The sequence below is a fragment of the Lynx rufus genome, unplaced genomic scaffold, assembly GCF_022079265.1.
Source record: "Lynx rufus isolate CCGP_SWC_20201006 ecotype Redwood Valley unplaced genomic scaffold, mLynRuf1.p SCAF_6, whole genome shotgun sequence".
NCBI lineage: Eukaryota > Metazoa > Chordata > Mammalia > Carnivora > Felidae > Lynx > Lynx rufus.
In genome coordinates this window covers 118,102,763-118,116,436 of record NW_025814878.1, presented here as the reverse complement: position 1 = coordinate 118,116,436, position 13,674 = coordinate 118,102,763, and the positions used below count along the sequence as shown (strand labels likewise).

The 13,674-nt window shown below is 34.4% G+C and overlaps 1 protein-coding gene across 2 annotated transcripts in view; it reads left to right on the top strand.

Annotated features, from left to right (window-relative positions):
• The window catches only part of EXOC2 (exocyst complex component 2), a 280,355-nt gene that overhangs the window by 165,916 nt on the left and 100,765 nt on the right, over positions 1-13,674 (top strand). For both annotated transcript variants that reach the window (XM_047101674.1, XM_047101673.1), the window contains 5 exons: positions 2,808-2,888; positions 3,347-3,406; positions 4,085-4,146; positions 7,868-7,934; positions 12,276-12,392. In XM_047101674.1, the coding sequence (XP_046957630.1) occupies positions 2,808-2,888; positions 3,347-3,406; positions 4,085-4,146; positions 7,868-7,934; positions 12,276-12,392 (387 nt within the window). The remainder of the gene's footprint in view (positions 1-2,807; positions 2,889-3,346; positions 3,407-4,084; positions 4,147-7,867; positions 7,935-12,275; positions 12,393-13,674) is intronic.

Sequence of the window (13,674 nt, the reverse complement as noted above, 5' to 3'; positions counted from 1 at the left end):
GTCCTGTATACTTTTTTCAAACCCAGCGATTAATTTTATGACTATTATTCAAAATTCTTGTTCTCTTATATTGCTTAAATCGTTTTTGATTGATTCGTTAGCTGTCTACTTCCAGGAGTTTCTTTTGAGGAGAGTTCTTCTGTTTTGTCATTTTGGTTAGTCCCTGGAGTGGTGCGGAACTGCAAGGCACTTCCCCTGTGTTGTCTGGAGTAACTTGTGTTAGTTGGCGGGGCCACAATCAGACCCGATGTCTGTCCTCAGCCCACCACTGGGGCCACAGTCTGACTGGTGTGTACCTTATCTTCCCCTCTCCCAGGGGCAGAACTCACTGTGGAGTGTTGTGGCCTTTGTCTGGGCTCTTTGCACACTGCCAGACTTGTGGTGCTGCTTCATTGGGATCTGGCTTATTCGCTGGGGTGGATCTGCAAGGTGCACAGGGCGTGAGGGGCATGCTCAGATAGCTTTTTCTTCGGTGGTCCCCTGGGGAGGGGCCTGCAGCACCTGGAGGGAGGTAGACCCTTCAGAGGAGTGTGAGAGTCTTAAGCAGGCTACATTTTCAGCATGAAGCCTCACTCAGGGCTCAATCCCAAGGCCCTGAGTTGAAATCAAGAGTCGGACCCTCAACCAACTGAGCCACCCAGGCACCCCTGAAGTAGTGTGTATTTAATTTGAACCTCACTTCAGTGCTCTGAAACAGCTTTTTGGAAAGCATCCTGCTTTCTTTTCATATTGAAAATGTGTACTGCTTTTTTCAATTTGGATAATTTTGAGAATTTTTTTCTTTCATAAGAACTGGAATGATTTGTGATAGCTCTTATAGTCAGCTAAATTGGATGATTCACTGACAATATGCAGAAATAGCACTGCTTCTCTTTAGAAAAAAATAAATAGCAGATGTTTAGACTATCATTACTCCCAATTTAACTGAAACTAATTCAGTTCTCTGGTATTATCCATTTATTGTATTAGTATAGATATAAAAAGAAATTAAGAAAATCTAGTCCAAATATTAATGCAAAAAATCCAGGTAACAACAGGTTTAATTACCCACAGTTGAATTTTGGATTTAATTTTCACCATTATTCTTAGATTTTCCTACCTTTTGAGGCGGGTAAGTTGGAGGCATTAGGTCAGGTATTTAACAAACATTATACCTCTTGAAATAGTTCTGTGCAGTTGGTATTTTATCCCATATATTTTTTTTTTTGTACTTAGAAGTTGTTTTTTGTTTTGTTTTGTTTTTTTATGGTGCCCTCTAGTGGCTTCAAAGTGCAGTATTAAAATAACATTATGTTGAAGCACTATTTTAGCTTTCATTAAATCTGGGTTCCTTTTTGTAAGAAAATAAACTTGTCTCTTCTGTTCAGTTTTTTTTCCCCAATCTCTTTTAACAAATTGAAGCATGTAGTGAGGAGAGGTTCTGACTCCGGATTTTTGCACAGAGTTGGTTTTTTTTTTTTAATTCAACTATGTGCCTTTTTAAAAAAAAATTTTTTTTTTTAACGTTTATTTTTGAGACAGAGACAGAGTATGAATGGGGGAGGGTCAGAGAGAGAGAGAGAGGGAGACACAGAATCTGAAACAGGCTCCAGGCTCTGAGCTGTCAGCACAGAGCCCGACGCGGGGCTGGAACTCACGAACCGCAAGATCATGACCTGAGCCGAAGTCAGACGCTTAACCGACTGAGCCACCCAGGCGCCCCTCAACTATGTGTCTTATACAGCCCTCTGTCTGAGTGAAACCCAGACCCTTAGCCTCATCTTGTACTGCCAAACTCATGCCTAGTGGTTGTGATGCACTGCTGTTCTTGTGGTTTCTCAGTTCCTTTAGGTTCTGCCCTCCCTGGCCTGTGTACATATTGCCCTCTCTCCCTGAGCTCACCACTCCCTTCCCTTATCTTTTATGGTGCTGAGTCCTCTTGCCCTTCAAGTCTCCACTTAAATGTTCTCACTGTCTAAGGGAGCTCTTCTTTGACCATCTTAGTTAGAGCAGATTCCCCTCCATCATCATCATTTCTGAGTTCTGTTTTTTTTTTTTTCCCATGGCACTTACTCTAGTTTGTAGTTGACTTATTTCTGTATTTTTTTTTTTTTTAGTAAAAAGTAACAGTTTTGTTGACTGTGGCTTTTTTGGTTGTGACTCTTATCCTAGAGCATACACTTAATGAGAACTCAATCTTATTCCTATATCCCCATCACTTAGAGTATGCCTAGCACAAAGTGAAACCTTAAGTACAGTAGGAGCTAAGATGTTACAATTCATTCAGATTTATCTGAATGCCAGTTGTTGGACATATCGTCACTTATTTTATGACTTAATGTATATAAAAAATGACTGTAATGACTTTTGAATTGAATTTCCTGGACCTTCTACAAATCATTATTAGTAACATTAAATTTTGTTGAACACTACCAGAGATGTGAAAGATCTGGAAGATTGAGCTCAGAATATATCTTCAAAGTAGTGTTTAAAATATAAACTTGCTGTATCTGTTCTTCATCAAGTCATTTCCCTCTTAGAAGAGTAGGATTTTTAAGAAGAATTTTAATTATACCTGATTTCTGTTCTATTTGAATTAGATGTACTTTAGAGTTAAGATTTACCCATATTTAAATATTAAGTGCAAACTTGCCAAATCTAAATCTTGATGGGGTGGAGATTATTTGTCAAGTTGTTTGCATCTGTTTTCCTTTCAATAAATCTGTAAAATTGAGAGTTTGGGGCCATAATTTGCTTCTGTTAAATGTCTTAATAACCATTGCTTGTTTTTGAATTTTAAGGTAATGTACTTTTTTTTTTCCCTTCAGCCATGTCAATTTGAACAGTGCATTATACATTCTCTGCAGTCACTTAAAGGAGTTGTAGAGTGCAAGCCTGGAGAAGCCAGTGTAAGTTTTCTATTAAATTCAACTTCTATTTCGGACTTTCCCAGGAACCCTTGGGAATCACAGTTGTAAATGAGTCATTTCAGCACAAAAGACCTTTTCCCTCAGATACTTATTTGTTTTATTTGATTTTGTGTGTCGATTTCTTGGTTCCCAGATAGGCTGATAGAAGTTAAAATGTGAATGTAAGTGTTGTAAGTAGAGTACTTGGAATTGTTGGCACTTTGTATGCAGAGAGAATAACTGACCTGGATGTTGTCAACCAGCTCCATGCCAGTGTCTTACACAGGCGCCAAAACACTGCCTGTAGGGCAGCTCTTCATACCTGTCCCTTTTGGAGTAAGGTTACCCACACTGGAAGCAGTTTCCCATAAGTGATTTTTTTATATGGAACTTCACAAACAAAAAGTTTTGTTTTCTTAGCTAAATCTAAAAACTTTCGTCAAAATTCTTCCTTATAGGTCTTTCAACAACCTAAAACACAGGAGGAGGTTTGTCAACTCAGCATCAATATCATGCAGGTAATATGTAAAAGTACTGATGCCCTGAAGCCTGAAATAATGCAAATTATAGTAAACTTCCTCCTATTAATAATACATGTATAACATATATTGAATGTGTATTATTTTTTCATCTTATCTGAGTCCATAATAGTTTATAGGAAGTAAGGTAACAAAAATAAAGTTCAAGGTATGGTTAATTCCAACTTATTCTAGCAATACCCCTTTATATTATACTTGCTTTTTTTGTGTTCTCATTGTACTTTACATTTATTTCTCTTAGAGCACAAATACAATGATGTGATAGTTGTTTATACCGTATCTAGAGTATGAAATTCTTTGACTGGAACCAGCGCTTAGTCAGGACATTAATAAAGTTGAGCATGTGACTGAGTGGATGAGAGGAAGGAAAAGGTCTTTTTCCTAAAATATATTCAAGATTTTATAGTCAGAGAAAAACAGATGCTTTTAATTGACCATCACTTATGTTATATACATTGTCATATATATACCCAGAGCATACATAAACAGTTATATAGGATATATATTCTATCACTTCTGGGAGATATACGTGCATACATACATATATAACACAGTATATATATTTCTGGGTTTTTATTTACATAAAATTAGTTTTAATGTCCAAATATATCAGTATCTAAGAGTTCATGCCACTGAAACTTCTTATTTTTGACTTAGATTTTTATATACTGTCTGGAACAGTTGAGCACTAAGCCTGATGCAGATGTAGATACTACACAGTAAGTAAACTAACACTAACCTCATTGATGTATTTAGGAAGATTAAAAATACAGAATAATGTTTTATATGTGATCTTATATCCTAAGGCAATGGAAGAGATAGATTGCGTATGTTGAAATCATATTTTTATATATCTGACCTATATTTTTTATATGATTTATCTTCTGAACTCATCTTAATTAGTATTACTAGAGACATGTTGAGCAAACTGAACACCTTATTAGCTTACTAATTATTGAAAGGAACAAGTTTTATAAATAATAAGAATGAAAATTATATAACTCCTAGTTGATAACCTTTAGAATTCTGGTGTTAGAGATTTAGCAATACTTTTGTTAAAGACTAATTTTGCTAGTAGAATTAAGTCGGGGTCGGGCTTAGTTATTTGAGCTCCAGAAGAACACATTTTGATTGTTAATATTTATGAATTCTGGTAATAATTATTTTATAATGTTGTTCTATAGGGTCTTTCAGAAATCTATTTTATCTGAATGATACCTGAATGTATTTGACACGTGTAACTTTTCTGCACCTAAGGTTAAATACTGAAATAGATGCCTCTTATATCTGTAATTGATAATTTCAGAAGTTTTCCATTTTTGTGATTTTCTTGGTATTGGTTTTTGCCTTTAGGTATATAATACTACTACTTCTCTGAGACCTAATAAATACTTAACTCTTCTAGTTTTTCTGTGATTTGATTTTATATATTTAACATAATCCACCAAGAACTTGTATTGTTAATCAGTTTGCTGATATTGTTGATTAATAAGTCTTTCTTTCCGTATTATTTTGTTGCAATTTCTGTTTCAGACACCATTGAATTCTACTAAATAGTGCAATATATTTCTGAACTTTTTATTTATTTTATTTTATTTTAAATTCCAGTATAGTTAACATACAGTGTTACATTAGTTTCAGGTGTGCAGTATAATTCCATATATCCCATGGTGCTCATCACAAGTGCACTCCTCAATTCTATCACCTATTTAACCTGTCCCTTTACTCTCTCCTCTGTGGTAACCATCGGCTCTCTAAAATTAAGAGTCTGTTTCTTGGTTTGTCTCTTTCTCATGCTTTCTCTTTTTCTCTTTGTTTTGTTTCTTAAATTCCACATATGAGTGAAATCATCATGTATTTGTCTTTCTCTGACTGACTTATTTTGCTTAGCTTAATACTCTCTAGCTTTATCAACCTTGCTGCAAATGGCAAGATTTCATTCCTTTTTTTTTTTTTTTTTTTTTTTATGGCTGAGGAATAATCCTTTGTATATATACTACATCTTCTTTATCCATTCATTAGTTGATAGACATTTGGACTCTTTCCATAATTTGGCTATTGTTGATAAAACTGCCATAAATATCACAGTGTATGTGTCCCTTGGAATCAGTACTTTTGTATCCTTTGGGGAAAGACCCAGTAGTGCAACTGCTGGATCATAGTGTAGTTCTATTTTTAACTTTTTGAGGAACTTCTATACTGTTTTCCAGAGTGGCTGCACCAGTGTGGCTGCACCAATTTGGATACCCACTAATACTACATAAGCGTTCCTTTTTCTCCACACCCTCGCCAACACCTTTTGTTTCTTGTATTGTTGATTTTAGCCATTCTGACAGGTGTGAGGTGATATCTCATTGTAGTTTTGATTTGCATTTCCCTGATGATTTGTGATGAACATCTTTTCATGTGTCTGTTGGTCATCTGGATGTCTTCTTTGGAGAAATGTCTTTTCGTGTCTTCTGCCTATTTTTAAAAAATGTTTATGTATTTATTTTGAGATGGGAGAGGAGCAGAGATTGAATCCCAAGCAGGCTCCATGCTGTCTGCTCAGAGCCTGACATGGGGCTAAAACTCACAAACCGTGAGATCATGACCTGAGCTGAAATCAAGAGTTGGACACTTAACTGACTGAGCCACCCTGGCACCCTTCTGCCTATTTTTAAATTGGATTATTTGTTCTTTGGGTGTTGAGTTTTAGAGTTCTTTATAATTTTTGGAAACTAACCTTTTTTTGGATATGTCATTTGTAAATACCTTCTCTCATTCCATAGGTTGCCTTTTAGTTTTGTTGAGTGTTTCCTTTGGGGTGCAGAAGCTTTTTATTTTGATATAGTCCAATAGCTTATTTTTGTTTGTGTTTCCTTTGCATCAGGGAAGTTATCTAGAAAAAGTTGCTATGATCAATGTCAAAGAGGTTACTACCTGTGTTCTCTTCTAGGATTTAAAGTTTCAAGTCTCACATTTAGGGCTTTCATACATTTTGAATTTATTTTTGTGTATGTTGTAAGAAAGCAGTTGTTTCATTGTTTTGAATGTGGCTGTCCAGTTTTCCCAACACCATTTATTGAAAAGGCTGTCCTTTTCCCATTGGTTATTCTTGCCTTAACCATATAATGTGGATTTATTTCTGGGTTTTTTATTCTGTTTCATTGATCTATGTGTCTGTTTTTGTGCCAGTACCATAACTGTTTTGATCACTGCAGCTTTGTAGTATAACTTTAAGTCTAGAATTGTGATGCCTCCAGCTTTGCTTTTCTTTTTCAAGAATGCTTTGGCTAATTGGGATCTTTTGTGCTTCTGTACAAATTTTAGGATTGTTTGTTCTAGCTCTGAAAAATGCTATTGGTATTTTAATGAGGATTGCATTATGTGTAGATTGCTTTGGGTAGTATAGGCATTTTAACAATATTTGTTTTTCCAATCCATGAACATGGAATATCTTTCCATTTCTTTGTGTCATCTTCAGTTTCTTTCATCATTGTTTTAGTTTTCAAAGTGCAGATCTTTCACCTGTTTGGTTAGTTTATTCCTAGGTATTTTATTATTTTTGGTGCAGTTGTAAATGGGATTTTTTTCTTAATTTGTCTTTCTGCTGCTTCATTATTGATGTATAGAAATGCAACGGATTTCTGCACATTGGTTTTATATCCTATGATTTCACTAAAGTCATTTATTAATTTTAGTTGTTTTGGTGAAGTCTTTAGGGTTCTCTATATATTTCTTAACTGTATTTTCTGTTCCATTCATTCATATATGTTTTATACCAGTTTGTGTTATTTTAATGTTCTTTAGTTCATTTTTTATTATTTTTAAGATTGGTACCCTTTTATTGCTTCTGTTAAGATATTATTTATTATTTTCATCTATTTAGTGTTCTATATGAATCTAAAATCCATTGGTTAGGTGTAAAGAAAAGAATTTTCACTGAAGTGTTTATTATGATTCTATTATATCAATTAATCAGTAGATTTATAGTATAACCTTCCCTGCAATTTTGTATATCTGGTCACTTGTTGGTTATTAACTAATTTCCTAACTGAACTCACCTATAAGTGATTTACTATGAAAATGAGCTTGAAAAAGCCCTCTGGAGATTCTGATAGGCAAAAACATTTCAATTAATTTAGTCTACACCTAAAAACTAAACTATTTGGTATTTTCCCCTTTGGTGATTTTTAAAAAATTTAACTGAGTATTGGGAAGATCCAAAAGCAAATGTCATATGGCCTCTGTTAATAGATAGCCTATAGTGTCTACTTTGAGCTGTTAATTGTTTAATATAAAAAACAGAGTTATGAGATTTTTGACCAAGATTTTAAAGTCAAATTTACATAGGGTTTATTGCATTTTTTAATTGAGGTGTAATAAGCATATAACATTATATTAACATTTTTAATTTTAGTACTTTGTCACTGTTCTCTTACTTGTTTTTGTATTTAGTCTTTCTGTTGACGTTTCTTCTCCTGATTTGTTTGGAAGTATCCATGAAGACTTCAGTTTGACTTCTGTAAGTAAGATGATAAGTAGAAAGCTAAACATATCATTTTAAAACTATATAATGACTTACAAATCAGCCTAAATTACTTTGATTGCTATTGTATAACTGCTATAATATATTGCTCTATACTTTGGGGCTGGTTTTTTGTGAAAATTTTAGTAAAAATATAATTTTATATGTATTCCACACTTAAAAACTCTTTAGCCAAAGTTGTGACTTAAGTAATTCCATCTACTCCTGCATCATGCAGGTTTGTGACTGTGAAAATACATGCCCTAGTGGTTCCCTGGTGTGTGAAAGTTGCAGAGGAAGCAGAAGAAAAGGGCCCATTTCCCCATACTCTTCCCCTTTAATCAGAGAAGCTGTGATTCCTAATAGTTTCTAATAGTATTTCATTTGAACATAAAGTTCCATAGCAAAAACAAAATTATACTACCTTTTATATATATATGTGTGTGTATATATATACACATACACACACACACACACACACACACACACACTTAGATTGGTTTTCAACATATATATGTATTTAGGGATGATTCACACACATACTTTATTATATGTATAAATTCAGGTCTTGAAATCCAAACCCATCTATCTTTTTTTTTTTTTTCAATTCTGAACCCATCCATCTTAAAAAAATAACCCCCTCTGGTTTGTCATTTGCTTGAAGGATGTGGCTGTGTATATGTATATATGTATGTGTATCTCTCATAAAGAAAACATATGACCAAAATTTCCTGCCCTATATCATTCCCACAAACACTATATTTATTTATTCATTCATTCATTCATTCATTCATTACACACTATAAGTGTGAATTACTAAAAAAGAAATTTGTTATATTAGGAGAGATTAAAAATTTTGTTTGGGACCAGATGTACTGAATGAGTGACATTCAAGGAGAGATATTTAGTGGGTGATTAGATATACTTGCCTGGACCCCAAGAGAGAAATCTAGATACAGATTTGTGAATTAGTAATTTACACTTGACCCTTGAACATATGGGGATTAGGGACACCAATGCCCTGTTCAATTGAAAATCCATGTATAACTTTTGACTTCCCTAAAACTTAACTACAAATAGTTACTGTTGAGTGAAAATCTTAGCAATAACAGTCAATTAACACATATTTTGTGTTATTACTATATGCTGTATTACAATAAAGTAAGCTAGAGAAAAAAATGTTAATAAAATCATAAGGAAGAGAAAATTATAATACTGTGCTGTGTTTACCTCGAAAAAAATTTGCATGTAAGTGGACCACTGCAGTTCAAACCTGTGTTGTTCAAGGGTCAACTGTATAAGCAAGATAAGACCTGGGAGTGGATGAGTATACTGTGAAAACTACTAGTAGAATGAGAGGAGGGCCAAATGTATAAAATTAATATAATATATAAAAATAATTTGGGACATACTAGTATTTATGAGATGGCCAGAAGCAGAGAGCCTCAAAGTTTTCTGAAAAAGAATAATAGAGAAAAAGAAGAAAATCCAGATGGAGCAGTGTTCTTGAGAAAGATAGAAAAGCGTGTTTAACCAAAGAATATTTAACAGTATTGCAGACTGATGGAGGATTAGGTGGGGTCAAATGAAAACTAGAGCCTTGTGGGCTTGACAGTTAGTTGGTCATGTGTGACTGTAGAGGAAACGTATCAGTGGATTGCTAATGGGCCATCTGTATGCCCTGGGTCAAGATCCAGTAGGAGCTGAGGAAGTTGATGTAGTGAGTTTAAACCATTTTTTCCACTGTGAACATAGAAAGAAGACTAGAGAAGGACACAGGCTGGAGGAAAGAGCTAAATTGAGAAGGGCCTTGTGAGTTATTGGGCCAGCTGTGCTTTTTTCTCTGTCCTTTAGAACAAGCCTAATTTCTACATGACAATCTTTCCAGTGTTTGAAAACAGTTGTTGTGTAGGCTTGGAATCTTCCTTTTTCTTGGTTAAGACCCTAAATCATTTAGGCATTTCCTAGTTAATATGGCAGTGGTTTTCCTATTAGTCTATTTCTGTCCTTTTTCAAGGGTGGAGTATAGGACTCTGATGTGACCCTGGTAACTGGGAAGCAGCCAGAACTACACCTTATGTTAACACCTCTATTGACTCCTATTGAGTTTACTGTCAGCCAAACTCCAGGTGTTTCATACTTGATTCTGCTAATCAAGGGCCTTGTCGCTCCCATTTTGCTCCCTAAAATTATTCATTTGGTACCAAATTCAGTTCCTGTTTTGCTACATTTGGATGATCTCTCATTAGATTTGGTACAGATTATCAAGATCTTCTTAGGGTCTTGTTCTGTTATCCAGCAGAGAAGCAGTTATGGTAAGGAAGAGGTCTAGGTTTGCCTGGTCTTTTTACTAACTGAAGAATCTTGAACATGTCATTGAGGTTGTCTAATTTTCTCCTGGACAAAATTGGGATGGTAATGCCTACATCTGAGAGATTCTTTGAAAAATAATTGAAATAATACATAAAGCCATAGCCTAATTAGCAAGTACTATCTTTGATAGGTTGAGTTGTTATTTTCAAACATACATATTCATCTAAATTGTTAATAAGCTTTTAATTTGTCATCCAAGTTTAAGAATTTGATTATTTGTGTTTAGTTCCTCCCACTTTCACTTCTTATGATTGGTTAGATTTGAGAAGAAAAAAACGCTTATCAAGAGTAAGACTTCAAATCACTCAAATCATTTTTCCATTTTGGGGGAAGAACCATGCAAATTACAAAGAGAAAAATTAAGAGAGTTAATTAACCAGGCAAAGATGTGGCAGGCTTAGGGGTCTATTAGATAAGGCTAATATTTGGGGGGAAGACTCTTGAAGGGAAAGGTAATTGAGGATTGATCTTATAACTGGAAAACCAGTTGAGATTTTTGCAGAGCAGAGCATGTTTAGAGCAGCTGATGAAACTTTACGCTTACTTTATTTCATGTTCTTTATGAGGACCCCATAATGGTAACACCAGGTGTGGGGCAAGAGGGAATATACCCCTCCCCAAGTGTGGCCTGAGTGCCTATGCAGGTCTGTTTACTACATTCTTTCTGGTTCTTACTTGCCATTTATTCACAAAATGTGGAGGAGTGGTATATATACCATAACCCTGTTTTCCTTGTTTTATAATTTATTTCCCATCCACAGATTCATTCAAGACCACTAACAACCTTTCATTTCTTTGAAGGCATTTAATAACTCCTTGCCCTTCAGTTACATTTGTTGAATAGGCCAAATTCAGCTAGCAATATAGTAATATTTTACATAAAGAAATCTAGAAAGTTTTAAAATTTTTGATGGAGCTAAATGAAATTATTGGGAGATATAGCTATGCTTGACATCTGAGTTCAGAATATACCTCAAAAAACAAGGATATATTTATTTTCCATATCTATTATATTGTTTTTTCCTCACATTTATTATACTGACTTTAACATGAGTTATAGACAAAACAGTAAGTAAAATATGGCTGAAAATTTTTCCTGGAAAAGTACTTTTGCCTTAGTGTTTAGTTAAGGGATCTTCAATCAAGGCTCTAAATTACTCAAAAATTGTTCTAGAGAATGCTCTGACACTGAGGGAGCATGGGAAAGTGTTCTTGGTGAGCCATAACAGCAGTGACAAATGCCATTCCTGGAATTTTGTTTACAAAAATAGTTCTTCTGAATTGTAAAGTGATGTTTATTCATCAGCCTTGAGGTCTGGTAATTTTGATAAGAAATTACCTTAAAGTGGCTAGAACCCTGGAGAGTATAGAATATGAGGTTTTAGCCCTCTTCATGACTGTTACTGTGGGAGAGTTCCTAGCTCCTGTCCCATCACTCCCCATAGGAGGGAAACTGTTCTACATAAAAACATCTGTGAAGGCCCAGTTTTTCGAAGGAGCCCATCGTATGGATAGCATTGCAATTCTCTCTCAAGTTATGAAAAATTTGTAAATTATTTTCTGTGAGTTTATGCATTTTTTGTAATTATTTTAAAATACCCCTTTTTATAGCATTTTTTGGTGCAAAAAATATTAGGTAGAATAACCAACAAAGTAGAACCCCTTTCATAAGAACAACAGCTTACTAGCTAACTGTTTTTCCATTATAGCCATTAAATTTCAAAGGCAGCATTATTTGACTCTTTAGTGTATTATGTAATAACAAGCAGTTAGTAGAATTATAGAATTGTATTGTTTTTCTTTATGTTATTATTGGGAAAGAAGGAACCATGGAAAGTAAAACATTGAATATTGACATTGTAATTACATTATTGAATTATAAGAGAGTATAATTAAATTTAATAAGTGTTAACTCTCAATTTGTTACTATGAAGATAATTTTCTAAATATTTGTTTTGCTTTTAGGAACAGAGACTTTTGATAGTCCTAAGTAACTGCTGCTACCTAGAACGTCACACCTTCCTAAATATAGCAGAACATTTTGAAAAGCACAACTTCCAGGGAATAGAAAAAATAACACAGGTAAATAAATTATGTTAAATTGAACAAGTTGGTGGTTTTATCAATTTAGTTTCCAAACTATTTTCCTAGCACCCTTTCTCTTTTGGTTTTCCTAAACTTTTCTCTCCTGATCCTCCCCACATCCATATTCCTTCCCCATCTTCACTCCACCCTGACTTTGAATGATTCCTGTCCTTAAAACTCACCTTGAATCATTAATATTCTCTTCTTTCCTCTAGATCAGAGCTTTCTCAAGGTGAAAACTGATTTACTCCCCACCTAACCTGCTCAAAGTAAGGGAAGGAAATAGGAAAGAAAGGTTTCAAACCGAAATCTTTTAAGAATCATCTCATATTTGTCTCCTTTTAGGTTAAAGCTTTTACTTTAGAGCCAACAGCAAACTCCCTGAGCCTGCAGAAAAACCTTTTCCTGCTTATGCACACTTCTTCTTCCTTTCCCCCTTTCCAAATGACCACAGTGATGCTTTTGCTTTTTACTACTTAAGCATGGGTACAGGTGCACAAGCAGAGACACACACACACACAGATACACACAACACGAGCCTGGCTTACAACTGCTTTAGGATGCTTAATAACTTACCTGAAAAATAACATGCTTTCTACTCTCCAATCCAGGGATGTAGCAAAGTCGGACAAAAATGAGTCCTGTATAAATCCATGGAATAGGGTTTTTTTTTTTTTGGATATTATACTTTGTTGTTGATATTTTTCAACTAAGCAGAAAAGGAAAAAAAAATGAAGGAACTTTGTTATTAAAGGTTGGTTGGTTCTGGGGCAAAGATTTATCAGATTTCTAAGTAAAACGAAGAACCATTTTTACAGTTTTCTCGGTGCAAAAAATAAGAAAGATAATGATCTTGTTAATCTTATAATCAAAAAGTACTTGTGATGGATTGCATGCTTTTTATAAGTGATAGTTCCATTTTGTGAACTAGAAATGGATTTTTTTTTTCTTCAAAGAATGAAAATGTCAAAGTGGGTGGCTCTGTCTTGTTTTCCTGCCTTTTTGTAAAGATTAATCATCCTGATGAGAAATGTTGTGACTTAAGGCTATAGGGTCAAATGTTCAGTTTATTTCCAGAAATTTTTGTGTTGAGAATTGCAAGATGCTCTCTTGCAGTAAAGAATTAGTATTTGTAGAAAGTGGGCACTTTGCTTTTGTGCAGTAACAATAGTGACACAAATATATTTATTGAACAGTTTTTTGATCATTTAAAAACACATAAAATGATTAGGACTTGCATATAACAGAAGCAGTAAGCTTGGTTTTCTTTAGGTTTTTA